The sequence below is a fragment of the Caloenas nicobarica genome, chromosome 1, assembly GCF_036013445.1.
Source record: "Caloenas nicobarica isolate bCalNic1 chromosome 1, bCalNic1.hap1, whole genome shotgun sequence".
NCBI classification, from domain to species: Eukaryota; Metazoa; Chordata; class Aves; order Columbiformes; family Columbidae; genus Caloenas; species Caloenas nicobarica.
Genome location: NC_088245.1, coordinates 89,655,027 through 89,676,748, shown reverse-complemented (window position 1 = coordinate 89,676,748; position 21,722 = coordinate 89,655,027). Strand labels below are relative to the sequence as shown.

Below are 21,722 nucleotides of genomic sequence, written 5' to 3'. Positions count from 1 at the left end.
TTTCAAAGGTAGTGGTTCCTAGACCTCCAAGGAAAGAGAGAAACAATCTGGTGGCTTGATCTAGAAAAGTACTGAAGAAAAAGCACAAAATGATTCAAATGCATAGCAGGGTATTGCAGAGAGGAAGGGAATAACCTGCTGTCCATGTCTGCTGAGAAAAGGACAGGATGTAATGGACCTAAATTACTAAGGCAGAGGCATGAGTTCATGGAGACAGGAGATTAATTTTGATCACAAGAGTAGTTAACTGCAGAAATGGATTCTCTGGGGAGGTTGTTGCATCTCTGGTAGGTTTTCAGAGCAGCTCGTGCTCTCCGCCACATTCCCTTTGCCGTCCCTCTCCCTGATGCAGAGTGAATGATTTCTGGTGAACTTCCTTGCCCAAGCAGCCAGCCAAGCTGACACTGACCTGATCCACTGGGCATGGTACAGCAGTCATGGGGCCTCACTTCACAAGGCCGCTAAGAGCCGTGGCTTTTCACAGCTCGGCTTTCATAGCAGATGGAAAAGCCTTTGGCTTGAAATTTTTTCATTTATTTTTTAGTGAGGGGATTATGGCATTGGTTCTGCTTGTAAATCATTTCCATTTTGTTAGCACTTGAAATTACTTTACACTGTTGTAACTAGTAACAGTTAGAATAGTATAGTATTAAATAACTTAGAGACACTGTGGTAAGCCGTAGTCTCCACTAACTATTCCGTTTGTTACCACATTTCTTGTTGTTGCAAAGAAGCAGAGGAAAACGTTGCATAGAGGACCTAGAAAGACTCTTTCTTATTGCAGAAACCTTTATTCAAATAAAAAGAAGAAGTTATTAGGAAGCCAAAATTATTTTTTCCTGTATTTAGGACAATCACAGCACTTCTGGTCTAATGGGCACTGCCAACTCAAAGATTTCTGAACAGCAAATTCTGTATGGCTGTAATAAAACATTTGGCACCAGGAAAAAAAGCAAGTGTTTCATGGAAAGATATGTCAGCATCTTCTCTAAGGTTTTCATGTCTGTTTCAAAGAATTCCGTTTGAACGCTGAACTATGAGATCCATATGCTAGTCTTGGTGGAATATAATGGTTTCCAGAAGTTACTTGTCCATAGTGTTATGTTCTTTTTCAGTTATGGTGGAGATGAGAGTGCGTGTATTTGTTTTCTACCATAGATAAAAACCTTCTCTTTTCCTGCTTCCATTTAGGAAGGAGGTGTAGATAAATTTTTAAGGTGAGCAAGAGGCAAAGCCCAGTCTGTCTGTGATACAGACACAACAAAAATAATAGCAACTGATCCTGGGAGTAGGGGGACATTTCAGCCCACCTACTTCAATCCATCCCTTACATCCCTTAGACCAACCTGTGCCTACAGCATACAGCCCCCAGCTTTCTGCTGAATGCTGCAATTGCGAGACTGCAAAAAGCCAGTGGAGCTGTCATCATTTAGCCTGAATCATAATCTTTATTGGATCTAACCACGGGTTTACCTTAGAGGTTTAAGTGGACTTTAAGTGCGCATCTGCCTAAATCTGGTCACGACAGAGCTTGCAATACCCTATGACCCTGGAAAAAGCAGTGAGGGGAGGTTGTCTAAAGACTGAGGTGCCTTGTGAAATTGCATATTGAATGGCCTGGAAAGACCTGTGAAGAAATGGAGAAGAGCCTTGCACAGATGCATGTGAGCTACTGGTGCCTAAGTTCCACTTCTGTTGGGCTAGATAGAGTTCATGTTTGGTTTCTCCTTGGAGTACGTTTTCTGTCAGGTTCTAGTAGGATGTTAGGATCCACCTGTTTTCTTAGAGGAATCTACAAATTTTCCTTGCTTTTAAAACAACCAACTAAATGAAACTTTTGTACTTCTTACATTCACTGAATGTCTAGCCAGTTTTCATTTAAATGATGATTTGATTCCAAGTTAAGCTAATTTCAAACTGTACTCTAGGCGTGTTGAATTTGGAGGATCTGTTTTGCACTGCATGCTCAACTTTAGCATTATTCTGCTTGCTAGCAATTGCTTCAGATCAACATAAACTGTTTTTCTGTATCTGAAATAATTTTTGAAACATTTTTTGAAGTGGAACACACCATTGGGTGGTTCCTGGTACTTCTGTGGCAGAATAGAACAGGTGGTGGGCTGTTGTGTATAGAGGACTAGGGAAGAGTATAGGGATATTCTGAGGTTGTTCGAGTTATATGACAATATCTGTTCCAAAGGGTCTTTTAAAAGAAAAGCTTTTATAACTACACTTCAGTTACACAGGCAGAGGATCTGTGAGAAGGTGAAAAAAAGAGAGTCCTTTAAAGTGCTTTCACTTGCTTCATCATAACATTAACTATTTTGACTTTGTTATTGAATGAACCCAAGGTTTTTCTTCTATAATGCCTTTTGTTACTACTTTGTTATTGGGTACTTCCACATATGAAAGTTATGCAACATACTATTTTTTCCCAAACAATCGATGTTATGTAAGACGCTTCAGCAGAATGAATATTTTAGGTTGGGATTTAAGTTTTGGGAAATGGTGATGTCTTTGATTAAAAAACTTATGTCCAAATTTCTAGCTTATATCGAAACCGAGCTCTTAGTGATCTGAATGTGAAGACAGTTCGTGTTAAGTCAAGGGAAGTGATTCATAAAACTGAATATGGAAGTTTGATAGTTTACTTACTGTAAAGATCTCTTGCATTTGTATCTTTCTATGAAAAAGCTTATTTCTCCTTCATTTTCAACATGAAGAATAGCTCTGCCCTAACAGTTCCCTTCTGTTTTTAAAACATGCCGAACTAAAACCTAAGCCTGAACTTTACCATACTCTGGAAATATCAAAATAAAGATCCAAGTCTGGTGACTTGAATCTGTTTTCTCTTTCGGGCCTGTATTTGCCATCATTTCCATCAGTCTTGTACCAGTACAATTCTATGAAGCCATTCAGGTTACACTGCTATAGCTGCAGCAGCTTCAGGGCAATATGTTTCAGAACTTCTTCCAGGTAGGGTCAAGCATCCTGCAAGTGTGAGCTCCCTGTGAGCACAGACACAGCCACCCTGGTTTGAACGCTCTGCAAGCAGTGTATTCACAGGCCTTTCCACTTAGTTTTAGGGAAACTTACTTGAGTTGATCCAATAGGAAATTGTTCACAGTAAAAATTCCGGATTATTATCGCATCGTTTGTGCTTAAGACGAGTTCTGCTGCTTTCTAGTGAATTGCTTTATGTGGAATGCAGCTTCAGAGTGGCGCTATTAAAATGTGTTTGAAGATGTGTAAAGTAAACGTGCAGTATTCTTAAATGTGTGAAAACCCTGCAGCGTTACCTCCTGCCCCTTTCTCTTCTGTGTTGCTGAAGCATTGCCGTCAGTAATATGGTTCAGTCTCTGTCTCTCTGTGATGTTACTGTATGCAAATTCATGTTTGAAGTGTAATTCCTTTACTGTATGTTTACACTGGCATTCAGAGATTTGCATGCTTTCCTGACTATATGATTTTAAAAGTGACAGATTTCTCTTAAAATTTTTAGATGGTGATCCTTAAACTGGCAAATGTTTTAATAGTTTCATTAGCTTCTGTTAGGTCTGATATTTGGGATTAAGACTTTTAGAAATCTCCAAGTGAGGAGAATATAAACCATTTAACTTTGTTTCCAGAATATATTGATTTCCATATCTAAAAGGTCGATTTTTGTATGTTTTGCAAGCAGATCGATTACTCAGTATGTTAAAACCAGGAAAGGACTGATAAATAGCATCCAAGACACTGACAGTCAATTGCAAAACTCTCCAGTAGTGAATGTAAAAATTTGCCATGAAAATGTTGATCTTTGTCACTGGTAGTTTTCTTTTATTTCTCATAACAAGTGGTACTTTCACATTCATTATTCCAAACTTCAAGGAGGAAATTACTTTGTGCTTCTGTGTTAGTGCTAAATCCATTATTTTAGAATAATCACAATGACAATTTCTTGTAAAAGATGTGAGGATGTGTTCCTGTTACAGAACCCTTGCTGCAGCTGAGAACAGAGAGGTCAGAACATTCCCCTGAAGATCCACAAGTCAGTGGCATAAATATTTTCATTAGTATCCTCCCTCCTTTTTTTTTTTTAATTCCATGGTAAAGTAAGGAAATTCCAGTTTTATTTCCACAGAACAAAAGGAATTAAAAAAAAAAAATCTCTGCAAGTGCTCTGTAACGGTGACAGTTGAAATACATGGAATCATTTACTCAAATTACCTTTTAAATTCTCAGAAAACCCCCAACCCTAAATTAAATATTTTGCTAGAGACCAATGCACTGCAGTGGGACAGCTCTGTTGTGCAAGAAAAGAGCTAAGACAATAGCTGCTCAGGGCTGCTTTCCTTTAAATGTCATGATGACGGTTGGCTCAATTGTTCTTGTCCTTTTGCAATGCATGCGATTTTGTGGCAGTAGGGCACAAATCCAGACGGGCAATGCTTCAGCAATTACACGGAATCAGTACATTCTCACACGACGAGCGTCACTATACTGCTCACACATGGATGAACAAAGGTAAGACTCAAAAACACTGGCTTCGTTTTATCTCAGCATGTGAGTCCAAGTGTCCCTGTGTGTTTCTGTCAGTGAGGTGGGTAGCAAGTTAGAGGTTTTGTGGTCGCTTTTAAATCAGAAGCCTTCTATTTGTGTGCTGCTGCTCATAGCTGCAATTTAACCATCAGTCCAGTGTTGTGAAGGAAGTTGGTTCCTGAGTTTCCATCTGCATCTCACTAACCCAAACCATGCATAAGACAGGCCTGAATGAAATCATTTTGAAGAAAGCAGGACTACTGCTAGGAGAGTGGTGGTATTTATATTGTGTGGTCTTAACCCGTGGAATGCAACTTTTTGAAAGGCACTGCCCGCAGATAATAATGCTTTTGCTCAGAGCCGCTCATAGTCTAACAGCCTGAACAATCGCATCTCCCAAATGATAGTCACTCACTCCTTAGCTCTCAGGGGATGTGGGACCCCTCTGATGGTGCTCTCAGCTCCCCCTCTGCCAGCTGCAGGAACAGCCTGGAGACCTACCTGGGAAAAAAAAAAAGTGCCAAGAAAACCAGGTCTGCAAGGGGAAGAGGAGGGAAAAGGACATGGTCGTCTGAGAGAGATGGCTGGGTGGGAGCAGAGGGATCCTGGGAGCTGGGTATGTGCCTGTCAGAGAAATGGGAATACTGGACTGCCTGAAAGCAGGAGGCAACTTGGAGGCAGGAGCCTATTTGTGAGAAAGTGTCATATAGCAGGATGTTCTGCAGAGAAGAGGGAACGAGAACTGAGGAACAGAAAAGTACCTGCCTCTCACATATGTCTGTGCTGTCCTCTCACTGACGCAAGGAGTCCAGATAAATGTTGTTGGATGTAGGTTACAGGGAGTACCTGGAAGTGGTCCTGGTTGGGACTCGTGCAGAGAGATGTAGTAGCTGACGTTCTTGCTCCACCCATCATGCAGTGCAAGAATAGGAAAATATAAGAGAAAACCCAAAATATGGCAGTTGGGTTAAGGGTTACTACACATTAGCAGTGTTCATATAGGACAACTTTCAGAATATGGGACATAATTTTAAAACATAGCAGTCATGCTAGGAAAGGATATGGCAATTTTCTAAAATTTCCCCAAAAAAATGATTTTATGTTTTTCTAGGATACAATGGAGTGGTTTGTAAATAGAGAATTTGGGATAGAAGCTCTTTGAGAACGGAGTCCCAGGGAAAAGGCCTACACTAAATTTTATCCCAAAATCTAGGAAAATAAGTGATTTCTACCTTGTTTAGAGCTTGCCAACGAAGTCACATAGTGACTGCAGCCTTTCATAGGTTTTGGTTTGCTCTTCAGATATGTTTAATGACTTCAAATTTTGAGATGTGTCATGCTGGTCTTTAGAATTTCAGTTTGAGTAGTGTATTTAATAGAAAACGGCACAGTATGTTCCCAAAAGTGTCCCAAAGTTTATATCTGTTAGTGTCAGTTCTGTGAAGATGTATTAGTTAACTGTACTGCACAGGAGTGAGGAACATTTCTTGTTAATTTAAAGAGGGAGAAAGCTTGATGACACATGCAAATGGCACATCATATATTTTAAGTTCCATGTATGTCGCCTACACTAACTGCATTTGTCCTTTCAACATCTTTCTCAGTTTGAGCACCACCACATTTGAATTTTGTGTGACTGTGATATTAATACACCTGTTAAGGAGAAAATGAATTACATAATAACATTGGTGGGGGGATATGTGTGTGTATATATATATGTGGAGCCCTGCTGATCTCTTCCTTGAAATTACCGTCTTCCTGTTCTTTACCTGGCAGCTATCACTGTGCTTAGGAAGGAACTGGGCCAACCTGTCCACTGCAGGAATCCTATAAAGTGCTTGGGGTTATGGGAGACACTAATTCTTGAGGTATTAGAAGCTGTGTTTGCACATGAATAAGCAATCCCTGTTTTATGCAGATATATTTAGCGGTACTGAGCCAGAACTGGAGAGATAGAACAGTGCCTACATGAAGGTGAAATGGGGTGAGACCAGTGCTTGGAAGTTCAAGTAGACATATGTTTCTCTTCCATGAGAGCTGGGGGCAGAAGTGCCAGGGAGGGCTGTCCTCTGAAGTTACGGATGCCCTCAAAGAACAGAAGCTGGCCCAAATGGCAAAGAGTAGCGGGAAAATCTGCTCCCATCCTAGTGTGCCAGCTTTTAAGGTAGCACATAGACTGACGCTTGCTGTAGTTCCAGTAGTGCTTTGCCGTGGTTCTCTGCAGTCTTGCCCAGGGAGCTGCTCTGAAGAGGATAATTTCAGCAGTTTACATGGAGTCACCTGGGTAGGGGGATGGAATGCTGCAGTACGTTGTCTGAGGAAGAGATTCACCAGTGAAACTGCTGCTTCTGGTGAGGAGCAGGAACCCTACATATGAGGCCTAGCCCCATTTTAAGTTGGAGTACGTGAGAAAGTCCTTTTCTAATTTTAGTCTTCAACCATGGCAGAAAGTGTTCCTCTTATTAAATGTTTCTGCTGGCTCTGCAGAGACAGATCTCTCTTCTGAGCTGTGAGGATAATTTCATACCCATCTGCTTCATAATGAAAGGTTCAGAAGTGAGCCTCTTATCTCTAGTCCAATAGCTTCAACTATTTCTCCATCTCCAGAACCTCCTGGTCCTCTAGTTGTTATTGTTACAGAAGAGCAACTTCTGTGAGGTTTCCAATGACCAAGCTCTATGTTTGACTCCAGGTTGGTAGACAGCAGCACTGGCAAAAATCGTTTTGCAAAGATTGTGCCCACAGCCAGCCCTACTCTCTTCTTCCCTCTGGCTCCTTTACTCTTCAGTAACTTTTTAGCATCAGCGTGCTTGATAACCTCCTGACAGTACCTGCTAATTCCAGGAGCTCCCTCCCACATCTTTGTGTCTCCTGCCTGGTACTGGGCAAAGCAAAGCAGAGACCCTTGCACCCTACAGCAGTCAGATGCTGTTCATTGTTATTTCTCTCTGACAAGTTCAGAGGGTGTCTCGGTACCTGCGTGGTTGCAGTGGGACAATGCAGCCCTGTCTCCAGCCGCCTCTCGCGGGTGCCTGCCGAGGCTGAGGCAGAAAGATGAACCAGCCAGCGCTGGCTCACTGTGCGGTTGTTGCTAGGGGCGCAGAGCAGGTTCCTCACTTTGCTCTCTGGGAAGCTAGAGTTGATTTGCACCCTGAGACGTTTTGGATGCTGGGATCAGTTTAGCAATGGGTGTCTTTTCCCCAGAGAGCAGTTATTAATAGCTTGACAATAAACGATGGCTGTGACTGCAGCGCTAGAACGTCCTAGTGATGGAAACAAGAACAGAGGAAAGGACATGTGCTCTGAAGCTGGTAATGGCATCTCCCTTCATGTCCTGCAGCAATGAGATACATGGATTAATTTTAAATGCATTGGTAACATATTGGTCTAAAATTATTTCACGCTATTTAGAACAAGTCCTTTGAGCTAAGGCTGTTGTAAATTCTAATTAGTCTATGCTAATCTACATAATAAGCAGCTATTTCTAATGCAGATCTAACTGATGAGGTCTGACAGCATTTTCCACACTTATTTGTCCACTGGCAGCAAGCTGGCATCGTGCTGTTATCAGAATGTTTGCTTAGGTTATGAAGACTCTCTATTTTCTGAACTCTACATGGAGTTTGTATTTGCTGCAGGCTTGTGCCCCTTCTAGGATTGCTGATTTATGCCTGTTTGCTTATATTTATTTATGCAGAAAATAGGGAAAACTCCTTCAGCCGTTCCCGAAGCTCCAGCGTGTCCAGTATCGACAGGGACTCCAAGGAGGCAATAACTGCTTTGTACTTCATGGAGTCCTTTGCCCGAAAGAATGATTCCGCTGTCTCCTCCTGTCTCTGGGTTGGAACGGGCCTCGGTATGGTCTTAATCCTCTCCCTTAATCTGCCTGCTAGTGACGACTTACGGCAGTCAGAGCCAGTCATGGTGTCACCAAGTGGTAAGAGTGCAGCTCTTTTCCTGTTTATTATCTGTCTTGGTACAACAGGGCGAATAACTGCATGGTTTTGTATGGCCTTTTGGGCAGAAATTTCTCAGTGCATGTATCAAGCAATGGTCACCCACTACACAGAGGGCAGACAGGTAAATAAAGATGCTCGAGTCACTTTGGTTGTGTTAGTTCCGAAGATTACCTTGTGTTGTGGGCAAAGTTACCTGTTTCTTGTGAGGGTAGGGAAATCAGCAGAGTTCCTTCATATTGTGAAATTACAGTCTTGTGTACAGCTCTGATTCAGTCCTATCTGGGATGCTGTGAACAGTTTGTCTGTCTTACTATTGGAAAACTGCAGAGAAGCAGAAGGGAGTTCAGGAAAGGAAATGAAAATGTTGGCAGGTTGAGGTACCAGGAGAGATCCTTGGCTGATTGAGTGACAGATGGCGTAGCAGAGAGAGCAGAGAGCTGAGAGAGGTCAGGTCTGAGGAGACGCACTATGCGCTTCGTATGTTTAAAGTAAAATAATGACAAAGAACGGAGAATGCACAGGAATAGAGGTTTCCTAGCCCCAGTTTGCTTAGAAAAACAATTCTGGAAGGTCACCAGACTAAGAGCAATTTTACTGCTGGGGAAAAAATATCCTGCTAGTTCAATGTAGAGAGAGCCAACAGCCTATCTGTATGGTATTCACAACATGTATTATATAAATTATTTTATATAGGCTGCCTGAGACTTTTTCAGTCCAGGCAGCCTATTCATTCACCTTCTGTGGGGACAGGAAGAATTGAGCAAGGAAGACTTGTCACTTTATCTGAATTAAAGTTTGCTGTATTTAGAAAACCTAAATGTCAGCTATGCCACTTGCATTCCCAGTACTGACAACCAGTTTAATTGTGGAGCCAGTGCCAGTGAGAGGAAATTATATTTTGCAGGCACAGTTCTGACACTGAAAGGACCCGTGCTGACCTTCGCCTGCTTGGACTGCATGGGGACATTGACACATCCACCATATGAAGTATGGAGGGACCCACACAGTGCTGATGATGGTGAAAAAACAAGGAAAAGGAAACTTGTCATGCATTCCCCTTCCTCATCCCAGGATATGGGTGATCATCAATTTGCAGTCATTTGTTCAGAAAAACAAGCCAAAGTCTTCTCATTGCCTTCCCAAACATGTCTTTACGTCCACAACATCACCGAAACGTCCTTTTTATTGCGAGCAGATGTGGTCACCCTCTGTAACAGCGTCTGTCTGGCATGCTTTTGTGCCAATGGGCACATCATGACACTGAGGTACTTATCTAACCAATCTTGTGGCAAAACTAAGCAAAGAGGTGGCACGGTGCCCTCACTTGTGTTTGCTCCAGGGTGTCTGATGCTCTGCATTAACTCCCTTGTGGGTGCATTTAATGCCCTGCCTTGTCCACAGCCATACCTGTTCCTTGGCCTGTCTCCATATGAGGAGTTAAGGCAGCCACACAGCAAAGCAAACCCCTTTATTTCATAGTAATCTCCCACCCGTGACAATTGATGGCTGATGATTTTTAACTATCATAAAAGAAAACCCTGATAATTTTGCTCAGATATGATAAGTCAGGTATAGAGGAGTATAGAAAAAGTCAGGCATAGAAAGGGTACTGTTTATCCAGTGTGAAGTATCAAGTCACATTCTTGGCATTTTGGAAGATTTTCCACTCAGAGCTCCTGGTTCCCCTTCCTCATCATCTCCACCAGTGAGCTGACTGTGCAGCAGCCCTGTGGCCATGCTCTCAGCTGGCTGCACCCCCTTTCCCCAGCCAGGCCACTGAAATTTTGGAAAGTGCTGTCCAAAATGGTGAACCAGGAGAAGCTGGAGGGACAACAAAGGTGATGCTGGAACTTTTGTCTGCAGGGTGCAAGCAGGGCCCTGCCATGCCTTTTTCTGCAGATGCCCGTGCTATGGCTGGGGGCAGCCCTTACCCTGCAAACTGCCCAGCCACGTGGCACAAGCCGCACTGTGCCACAGGCACGTCCCAAATCTAGATAGCAGCAGAAGGCTAAGGGTCATTGAGGCAGGGCAGCCGAAACTTCTCTGTGCAAGGAAACAAAGTATGACAGGGAGGCAGCATATTTATGGCAGAATTTTTCACCTTGGAGCTGCCCTTCAAATATTCCAGTTATGAAAAGCATAAACTTAAAATTTGGATTAAAAATGCAGCCGCAGAGCAGGCGCACCGTGCGTGGCAACTGGTGACTAACCCAAGTGTCTGCTTGTCTTCAGCTTGCCCAGCCTGCGCCCGCTGCTGGACATCAACTATTTGCCTGTAACAGACATGAGGATAGCACGGACCTTTTGTTTCACTAATGAAGGGCAGGCTTTGTATCTCAGCTCTCCCACAGAGATCCAGCGCCTGACATACAGCCAGGAGATGTGTGACAACCTGCAGGTAGGGCTCAAACCCTCACTTCGTCACTTTTGTGGTGGTGTGGGAGGGCCAGTGGCCTGACTTGTCAGATGTGAATTGCCCCGTGTTCACTATTAGATTGCTCAAAAGAGCATGCCATACCAGTCTATGGTTTCTATTGAAAAGACAAAGTTTTGAATAGTTAAATAAGTAATACTGGCGTTACCAGAGATGATAAGTTGTTGCCAAATAGCAAGCATGAGGTGTGGAAAAAAATATATTTTAGTATTTAGTAATTTTTAAAGTGAAGGTTGTGCTGTGGGAGCAGGAGAGACATGTTCCTCTCCACTTGCCCTGGCTCAATGGTGCCAAAGTTGCAGAGAGGGGTCAGCAGCTCTGTCGCTGTTTGGGCTTTTTCATGACGCTGCCACCTCGCTCCTGTGCCCTGAGGGCTGCCCGAGCCCACAGCCTGCCCGCCGCAATCTCTGCTGGCTCCGTGCAGAGAAGGATTTGTGCCCAAATGGGACCCTTCACAGCCCGCTTCTCTCAAAGTGCTGCCGTGCGAAAGGCCAACTGTTAAAAACATCTGAAGGGAAAGAAGGGGAAGCTACAAACCGATAGCAGCTACAGCAGTTGGTACCAGCGTGTATCCAACCGCACAGCAACTGCCTTGGTGAAAATATGAATTGCCATATTTTTATCATTTTTTATTTTAATTCTGAAAATATCTTAAAACCTGCAGCTTTCAGCAGATAGCTGGGAGCATGAGACAAACCAGCGGGGTTAGTATCAAAAAATATGCTCTCTTTTAATATATTTTTAAACTATTTACCATTGTTTTTACTCCAATATTTGGTATTCCCCTTCTTCCATGTGAGGAAAGCATTTCCCATTGTACATTAAAATACAGTAGCTATAGAAATTGTCTAATTAAAAGAATTTATTTTGAGCAAAAGGTCTTTTCAATGTTAGATTTGGTGTGGTGGTTTGTTTGTTTTTTTTTTTACAATGAAAATGCAAATTAAAATGTCATTTACTGAAGAGGAGGAATGGTGAGAGGTTACAGGGAGAAACATGACTAATAAAAAGGGAAAAAAGGCGGGGGAATAAGTTCTAGGTTATATAATTAGCAGCAAACTAGGATAGAAATATAAAAGAAATGGTCCTGCCAGCACTCATTATGCCCTGGGGAATAACATGTGCTGAGCTGCTCAACTCACATCACAGCACACTCTGTCTCAAGTCTGAAAAAGCACTGTGAGGAGAGAGCATTGCGCACAAGCTTTTGTGCATCGGAGAAGACATTCTTTTGCAAGGAACCAATTTTTAAATGATCAAAAGGTTTGATCACTGTATCATAGAAAATGGACCTATAGTGAGAGGTTGTTAGAAGCTGGGTATTTTTTTTTATTAACCTTAGTAGCATCATATGACAGCCAAGGGGGCTCGGATGGGCAAACACAGAGCCGAGCCACAGGGCAGCAACTGTTCCCATTGCACAGCCTCACTGGTTTCAGACACTAATGGGGCTGCACGCTGTCTTTATCAGTTTTATTCTGGGGAGCTCATTTTTTTCTAGTACTGCTGCAAATAAACTTGAACCTGAGATTCGTTTGGGTCAACTGCTTCAAGATCTGGCCCCAAGGCAGTGCCTTCAGACCAGTTATTTAGCATTACTGATGGCACTGCCAAAATGCACAGTAACGAGGGTGGTGTGGTTGTATGGAAGGTGATGGGATTTGGGGTTTTAAAAAAACCCCACAAAACCCAAACAAACAACGAGCTACTAAACTCTCTGAACTGCTAGCAAGCACTGAACTCAGGTACGCTATAAAGAGAAAACAGAGAGTGTTGCCCTGCTTGCCTGGGTAATCACTAAAGCAAAACACATAATTCACAATAAATTGGTTATTCCATTATGGTGTCGTCTCTACTGTGTCTAAGCAAAATATGATCTTATCACTGGTATTTTCACTCTATATTGCTTATAGTTTTTGGTTGAGATTTTTTTTTTCTCTGTAGTAATGAACATAAGACTGGGCAGTGACAAACCAAGTCCCTTTGGAAGCATGAGTGAATCTAGTTAGCCCAAGTATTTGCCTGTCATGAAACACAAGTGTTGTTAAATACTCAGAACTGTACACGCAACAGACTCTTTTCAAACTAGTTGATTAGCTCCAATGCATGTTGCTCATTAATACGAATAAAGAAAACGTCTAGAACTGCTTTCACCTCACTACTTTTTCACATGGACTGTTGTCTGACTTTCCTAGGACATGCTTGGGGATTTGTTCACTCCTGTGGAAACACCAGAAGCCCAAAACAGAGGCTTTCTCAAAGGACTTTTTGGAGGAAGTGGACAAGCTTTCGACAGAGAGGAGCTTTGTAAGTAATTTATTGATGATTTTTTTTTTTTCTTTCTGGAAATTGATTCAGGGGATCCTCTGCCCTCGTCATCTGGGAAGGGAGCGGTAAACAAGATTGAGATCATTGATGAAAAAACAAAAATGACATTGTGAAGAAAGGGGAGGGTCCCCAGTTGCTTTCCCGTGATTTCTTCACCTTGGCAGCTTCTTTTCAGCAACTGAGTGAGGGGGCTCACAGCTGCACCATAGCTGTGCCATGCACAGAGCAAAGTCTTCCACATGTGCCACCGGCACGCCAAATGGCATCGCTGCTGCGAGCCTGCGGCTCAAGGAGGAGAAGCACTGAGAGGGGCACGGCCAGGAGCTCATTCCTGTCTGTCCATTTCTCCTTTGCAGTTGGCGAGGCCACGGCGGGAAAAGCCTCCCGCAGCCTCGCCCAGCACATCCCCGGATCAGGTGGAATCGAAGGCGTGAGAGGAGCCGCAGGAGGAGTCATTGGGGACTTGACTCGTGCACGCATCGCCCTCGATGAGAGAGGACAGAAACTGGGAGAGCTGGATGAAAGGACTGCGAGCATGATGGCCAGTGCAGAGGCGTTTTCCAAACATGCACATGAGGTAGGGGCCCGGGCACCGCGCACCCAGAACCAGGAACCACCAGCCCTTTGGGAAAGTCAAGCACAGTTCTCCCCGTTCACCCAGTCACGTTGTTTTAGGTGCGCTCGTGTCAACCGACAGGCCCCTCTTCCTGCTCCCAAACAATGAGAATGCTGAACGTAAGCTTCCATTGCACACCCCTTCCTTTCATGTTTTTGTAAATGAGCATCCATTGGTAGCCTCTGAATTTAGAACACGGCACTTCTCATCGCTCGCCTTTCTCACTAATTCGTTATGATCTTTTTTAAGCCGCTTAGTGCAGCACATCTAGGCAGCAGGGCAGAAAACAGGTAGGTGGACGTGTATACAGGAAACTTTCCAGATCTTATTGGGAAGAAGAGGAGAACATTTCTAGTATAAAACTGTGGTACAGTTATATAGAATAGGGCTTGCCTGGAATAGGCAGCTTCTGTCCTTAGAGCTGGAAACGGAAAGCTCTTCCATCCCACACGTTTAAGGCCGGGAATCTGCTAAAGTTATTTTCTTTGAAGATAAAACAACATTAAAGAATACTTCCCCAAATGCATGTTTTTCATTTAACATGCATCACATCTCTGAACAAGACCTTTACATTTTTTTATTGGCTTTTATAAGCGTGAGGCAAAAATACAGAGAAAGAACATGCCCTAAAATGCAAAAATTCAGGACCTATCTGTTGTGGTTCATAGGTAGGCTTCTTTCTGTATGAGTGAAAAGCAAGTTCCTGGTCATTCCCATAACTCTGTACTTTTTGCAGAAGGAAAGTAGTTAAAGCTCCTCAGAAAAAAAGAATCTTGTAATGAACAGCAATAGCAGGTAACTTTTTTTTTTAATGTAGCAATTATGAAATTAAATACAAGGTCTCAATGGAATCAATATCTAATGACAGTAATGTACTGCATCGCTCTTCCTTTTTTACTTACAAAGTTTGTGACAGTTAATGGGCCTGGGTCATGTCTGATACTTCATCTGCAGAACGGTGTCTTATACCCATTTGTTTCTTTCCCATTTCTGTAGGTGATGCTGAAATACAAGGACAAAAAGTGGTACCAGTTTTAGACTTTCAAAGAAGCTGTTTGTGGCTTTAAGAACACTGTTCAGGGAAGCAACATTCATTCCCAAATCTACCAGTTACTGGCCAGAGACAGTTTTTTTCTCCCAGAAGATATTTCTCTGTTATTATTATTGGCGTCGTCACAGTGGGAGTCGAGGAGAAATTTTGCGGACTGTGAGATGGAAGCGAGAATCATGTGGGTCTTACTCCAACAGCTGGCTCATGCTGTAGCCAATTTTTTTCCAAAAGGAACTCAACCATCACTGTGGCATGTAGTTTTTCAGAAGCTGTAGGTATGAACTGTGGGGAGTGCCTCTGGTTAAAAATATTCTGTACAAAACTTGAATGTTAATGCACTTATAAAACTTTGCATGACTAATTGACATCTTAAAAAAAAAAAAGAGAGAAAAAGAAAGCATGTTGTGACTGAAGAAAAATGGGATTTATTTCTATTCTGAGAAAAAAAAAACTTAAATGGCAAAAATCTTTATTTTTTAAAAGTGACATTACAAAAAGCCACTACATTTCAAGCATGTTTGCTACCATTCTCAACGTAAGAAGTTGAGCTGCATTTTCTTATCTGCTATTTATTTCCCTTGAAAAACCTTGCTTGAAATCAGTGCTGTCTAACTCCTGCCAGAAGAATAAATAACTTCAAAATCCTATGCCCAAAATTTACAGATTTTTCAAGTAGCTAGACAGGCACTATCTGAAATGTGATTAAAACATGAGCTTAGATGGTCTATTTGCAATTCAGAGCACATGACATGTCATCCTTATCTCTACTTTAAAAAAAAGTGCTCTAGATAGATCTCAGTTGCCCTTGAAGGGGCCTGCAGCATTTTTCATCCCTGTGGTGTCTGTATCACTTGGTTGCCTTATTTCTCAGTAGCAGGAACAGAAGACCAGCTTAGGAAATCGCCTCTGCAAGTTGGGGAAGGCAAGATGAGAAACCACAGGGCTGCAAGTTGGAGAGTCCTGTCAAGTTCTGCTCACAGAAGCTGTTTGGCGGCTCGCAGAGCAGAGATTTTCCTTTTTTTCGTAAGTGGTCAGTTGAAATTATGCTGAGGAAACTGCACAGTAACCCCCCTGCCTAAAGCTGGGGGGGAGAGAGATCACAGCAACAAGACTAAATGATGGGCCCGGGGTGGGGCAAGCATGAAAAAACAATTGTCCACATACGACGCTGAATTGGCACATGCATAAAATGACACAGTGGGTGAGTGGTGATTGATTTTTCTGCTAAAAGGATTTCGCTTCTGCTTCAAAGTGGTTTGTTTAGATTCTGCAGTGAACTCTGCAGAAAACTCTCCAACCTACAGCTACTTACCTATGTGAATAACTTCCCAGTCCATGGGTGTGCTGCAGCCGCGGTGGCCTGCAGGAGCCCCGGGGCCACGCAGGGCGCCTGTTAAGTCGGACTTTTTTCTAAGACTGGCTTGGAAATGAGGCACTGGAGGGAACTCTTTCCAGCAGCCGCGTCACAGAACTGGCCACCTGTTGTAACCAGGCATCCAGAATGAGAAATAAATGAGAACAACAGTATAGCGATTCTATTTTCTGTTTAAATGTATATCCACTCCGCCTGTGCTTTGGCCTCTACTGCAAAACCACTAGTTTCTGGGCAACAGAAACATTTGGGGCAGCATTCAGACCTTCCAACCAACTGTCTAGACCTCATTCTTCTGCCTTCGCTGCTTTTGCAGAGAAGCTAAGCAGTCTGCAGCAATACCCAGCCAAGGCCGCCCCACCAGCTCTGCTCCGTGCCACCTCTGCGCTCGCTTCTGCGTGGGGCCGGAGCAGCGGGAAAAGCTGTTCCAGTGTGGTACTTGTGCACCCACAGGCCACGGGGCCAGTTCCCACTCCGAACTGGTGTAACCCCGTCAGGCTTTAGGAACGCAGCCCCGGTCAGGGGCAGCGCCTGGTGCTGGGGCATCTCTCGGTTCACTTTGGTGACAAGGAAGCCACCAGGTCTGCGTAAGTTCTCGGCTGCCCCTCGCGTGGGCGGCTCATACTGCAAAGGAAGGTCCTCGCCGCCTTGATTTCAGTGGAAATGTCTTCAGGCTGGAGCTGGAGAATCGCACGTAAAAACTTAAGAGCAGCTTTATATTGCTAGATAACTAGAGCACACCCAGTGAGACGAGCATCTTCAACAAGTCGTTTCCACAATGTCTGACTGACTTTGGCTGCCAACAGTCTCTAGCTTACTAGTGAAGGAAAAAAAAAAAAAAAAAGGCAAAACCCCAAACCTGCCAGTAGATTTGCATTGGCATTTTTCTGCAACAGAGAAATGAGAATCCAGCATCCCTCAAATGTACTAATTTTTAATCCTAGACTTTCAAGCAACGTTTCTCCAGTACTCCCCATCAGGTCGCAGCTGTCTCTTGCTTTCCACTCTTACATATTTTACATATTTCCAGACAGTTACAAACTACTATTTCTGTTAAATTCACCACTTGTGACTATAATTATCAATTTTCTTGTAGTCTGTAGAGATCTAAAAAGTTGTATATGTTTGTATATAGAACATTCTATATATAAAAATATATATATGTAATGTATATGTTGTACAAGTTTGTTAGTGCACACTGTTAAATGCTTTCTATCAAGATTTACCATGTATGTGAAAAGAAAAAAACAAAACAAAACAACAACTTAAAAACTTCAATGAGGGAGGAGAAACTCTTGCCTGGTTGATTTATTGTGAAATGAGGGGGAGTGTGGGATATTTGAAAGGCCTGACCAGCCGCTACTCAAGGCTGTTAGTGAAAGGAGCAAAGATGCAGCATTTCGAGCAACGAGCACAGCGTCTGACCTGACTCGCTGTAAGAAAATTGAGGGCGCCTGTCGTTGGATGTTAGTACCATGTGCTTTCACCTTCCCCACGGCCACGGCACCACCTCAGCGAAATCCTAAACTTAGATCTTCAACATCACAATCCTCAGTTACAATAGACCAGATTGGCTGGAAATATTAGTTCAATTTTAAAAGCTTTTAGCTCATCTGGCTCCCCCGTTCCCTCACGTTCCTTTTTTTACAGGAGCTCTCTATGACAGACACATCCAAAACCAGACACACAGAACGTCAACAGCACACACCGCCCTCTGGGTTTCACCAGATGGTTTAATCTTGTGCATGGAGCTGCAGATAGACAGAGTATACAGAGAAAATACATTAAATTAGATTATTTATATGTTTTTAGAGTGGGCAAGTTTTCAATGAACTACAAGCTATTTTATTTAACTAAAAAAAAAAAAAAAAACCACCCCACTTCCATTCCTAGAGTTTTAACTCACGTTTCAAATCTCAGATTAAAAGACAAGCTAAAGGAAAATTTGAGAATCAGGTTTTGTTTTCTATAATGACTCGTTCTCTACATTTTTTTTAATAGTTCCGCAGTTCAACTATTTACATCAATTAGAAATTCCCTATATTACCAGAATATAGCTTGTTACACAAATATTTTACAGAAATACTCTACTACACATATTGTATGAAATTATTACATATAGACATTCTCTCATACAGTTTACGCATGCCTTTTACAGAAGCCCTTTCACACTACATCGTGTGCATTGTAATGAAGATATATATACAAAAATATTTTTTCAGTATACAATTTGAGAGGTTAAGAAAATACTGCAGCCTAAGAGCTGTGCTCAACCTCAAGACTCCTCAATTTGTAAACTGTCTGTATTGTAACAGAGGCAAAAAGCCAAATTTAATTATGCCCCTTAAATATCCCAGCCCCCACACATCCATTTCCATAACCTAAAGGTGAATTCAAGCACATTATATTTCAGTCTGGAATGAATTTTTGCCTTGGTATGGTCTTAGTAAGAACACACTCTCTCTCATTAAAGAACTACGTGTGGCCATTTGTAGTCAACTCTTCATCTTAGGTGTATAAGCAATAGCCATGTAAATGAGTGTTTCCATTCATGTGTTTTGTTTTGTGATTAAATCAACAAATCAAACATTGTACTTTTTTAAATAGCAACTGATACTCAGATTCAGTGTCAAGGCAACGTGGACAGAATACCTGTGGGATTTGTTAACGAGTCATTACCTGTATCTCAGCAGGAAGGCTAATCTGGGGTGAACCACACGCTCCTGCGCTAACCATGTCCTGTTCCCACAGGTATCCTAAATCAGTGTCACAAAGGGAGAACTAAGGCGGCTTTAACTGGGGCTGTTTCCAGTCCCCAGTAAGAACCAAAAAAAAAAAAAAAATAAAGAATTGATATTAGTTGTTGTACATCTCTCTCTTTTTTTCCAGCCTGCACTCCAAAAGTCTTCAAAGGTGTGTGGTTTATGTAAAGCCTTTGGATGAAGCTTACACTGCCCAGTCACTCAGGAATAGGGAAAAATGCAGCCGGGGTTGTTGCTGGGGTGGGGACGGGGCCACCTCCTCTCCCCCAGCAGCTCACGCAGGGCCAAAGCCTGGAGCCCCGCTCGTGTTTCTGTGCGTTACTGCAGGGAGCTCACGGAGCCCTCGTAACCACAGTACCCGTGCCCAGGAACACGAGCATCGTGCCCGGGCTTCTCAGCCAGCTGAGAGCACCAGCACCTCACTTCCACCTCAGGTTAAAGAGTCACCTACAAGCTGAAACCTCAGACAGGCAGAAGTGAGGTCATTTAGGGGTGCTCACCAAACACGTGCTTGAGTTGCTCTGCCAGGAGAGACTCAAAAATGTCAGCCAAAGCTACTGAGCTTCCAGCTCCCTCTTTTCAGCTGCAGAGCTACAGGAAAAAGTAGCAGGAACACCCCAAGTCTCTTCTTGAAGAAATGCAAATGGCATGGGAGAAAGGCTAAAGGACCAAACGAGATCAGATTAGGTGTGTGTCATCCCTTGTCACCTGCCCCTCTCCCACCGCTGCCCAGCTACAAGAAAGTGCACAGGGCACTTTTATTAGGCTGGGAAAGAAGGAAAACTGCAGCAGAAAGACCAAGGCAAAACAAGCTTGTGGTCTGCGTGTGAGGAACAGGACCGAGGAGCTGTATCAAATATCAAGGGCAGGAGTTGCTGCTACCGAGTCCAGGGATGTTGTGCCCCATGCTGGCAGCAGACTGAATTGAAACTCGAGTGATTTTGACAAGAAAGCAGATATGAGCTGAAGGGAACAAGGCTGCTCAGCAGCCGAAGGGGACAGGGCTCTCCCTGCGAGGAGCTGGGTCGCACGGGTTCCTGTGATGCAAAGACAAGGCGTTCCTGGTGACGGCGGCTGTTTGCCAGGGCTGGGTCCCACTGCGGTTTGCTCTGGCAGACACGCGCTCCCCCTCTGGTGCAGCGGCCAGGCCAGGGCAGCGCAGGGCACGGGGCAGGACTGGGCTGCAGAACCAATTCCACGTACACCGAGTGACAAGGCTGCGGCAAGGAACAGAAGTCCTACCATCCCTCCTCTCCCCACGGGCCGCACGCGTCGCTGCACGTGCTGTGCAGTGCTATGCGAACACGATCAGATGCGTCCCATCCTGACTACAAGAAGACAGAGAGTAACCTGCGGTCTGGTTATCGGGCGCTGAACTAGAAAAAAAAGCCCAGTTTTCACCTAAACACAGGCCTCGGCCCAGCAGAGGTGGGGCGAGAAGGGCCCACAGGCAAAAATAAGTAACGCGAGCAGCCAGCCTCCTTCCACCAACTTCAGAAAATAACAGGTATCGTCTTCTGCACGGTTCTAAGCCGTGCCTCTGCTTACCCGACCTCAGCCCTCTCCTGCCTCCCCTGCTTAGTCTCACTAACACCTAAAGTCTAATCAGAATCAAGGAATGTAAATAGCAGCAATCAGACAACGGCTCAGAGCCAGTTCTAATATCATGACTCAAATGCCGCAGCTGCCTCGCTTACAGAGCAGTGGCCACCTTTTATCTTCTCCTTTTCTCCAAATTACTGCTTAATTAAACGGAACTCGTTGAGCTTGTCTCGCAAAATAAGTTTAGTTCTGTGTCAATCCCCTTATTGATTAGCATCACTCCTGTCTAGAGAGCTTGTTGGGAAATATGCGTGAGATCCATCCTTCTGAAATTCTAAAGACAGTATGCAGGAGGGAAATACTGTAATGTGCCAAAGAACAAGCGACGCGAATTACAGCAGCTCCGGTGAGGCCTGAAATACAGCACAGGTGTGTCACCGCATGACACCCCAAGACAGGAAATCATAAGGCCACGTGAGTGGGTAATGAGTCCAACCCAGCACCTTCCCAGGCAGAGCAGACAAATGGTCAGGCACCAGGGTGCCGAGGCTCAGATCTGTTAATAACAAGAGCTTTAATGAGCTAAGAAAAGAAGCCGAATGCTGTGGATAAAGAGCTCAGCCACCAGGTGACAGATGTGGCAGAAAACCACAGTGCAGAGCAGGCAGGAAGGAGACAAAAAAAATCTCAAGATGAACTGAAATCCAAACCAGGAAAGGTGGCCAAGTCGGTGCCGAGAAGGACAGTCAAGGCATCCTCGCCTGGGGCTTTGGCTGGATCCCTCCTGCCCGTTTTGCTGCACAACAGGCAGGTGGTGGATCAGAGTCCAGGATGCAGCCCTTTGTGCGCAGGCCTCAGTATTATCTTTTAAAACTCACCACGTTCTTGAAACCTCCGTGACAGGTACTTCTGATGTCAGGATAATGGCCACACCAAAAGTGCCGCATTTGAAGTTAACAAGCTCAAGCATGCTATCGGGCTGTTGAAAGCAAGCGTGCATCCTCTGAGATCAGGCTGTAAAGGCAACTTCAAAAGTACACCTCTTAAAAAGGATCAGGCAGAAGCTCAGAAATGAAAGAATAATTAGGGGCTTGAAAATTTCTCACAGGAGGCAAGAATGGAAAGATGGAGATG

General features: G+C 43.7%; 1 protein-coding gene across 2 annotated transcripts in view; it reads left to right on the top strand.

Moving 5' to 3' along the window:
- STXBP5L (syntaxin binding protein 5L) overlaps positions 1 to 14,899 on the top strand; it is a 191,887-nt gene extending 176,988 nt beyond the window's left edge. For both annotated transcript variants that reach the window (XM_065642097.1, XM_065642087.1), the window contains 6 exons: positions 8,222 to 8,461; positions 9,388 to 9,748; positions 10,716 to 10,881; positions 13,113 to 13,224; positions 13,602 to 13,822; positions 14,858 to 14,899. In XM_065642097.1, the coding sequence (XP_065498169.1) occupies positions 8,222 to 8,461; positions 9,388 to 9,748; positions 10,716 to 10,881; positions 13,113 to 13,224; positions 13,602 to 13,822; positions 14,858 to 14,899 (1,142 nt within the window). The remainder of the gene's footprint in view (positions 1 to 8,221; positions 8,462 to 9,387; positions 9,749 to 10,715; positions 10,882 to 13,112; positions 13,225 to 13,601; positions 13,823 to 14,857) is intronic.
- The last annotated feature ends 6,823 nt before the right edge of the window (positions 14,900 to 21,722 follow it).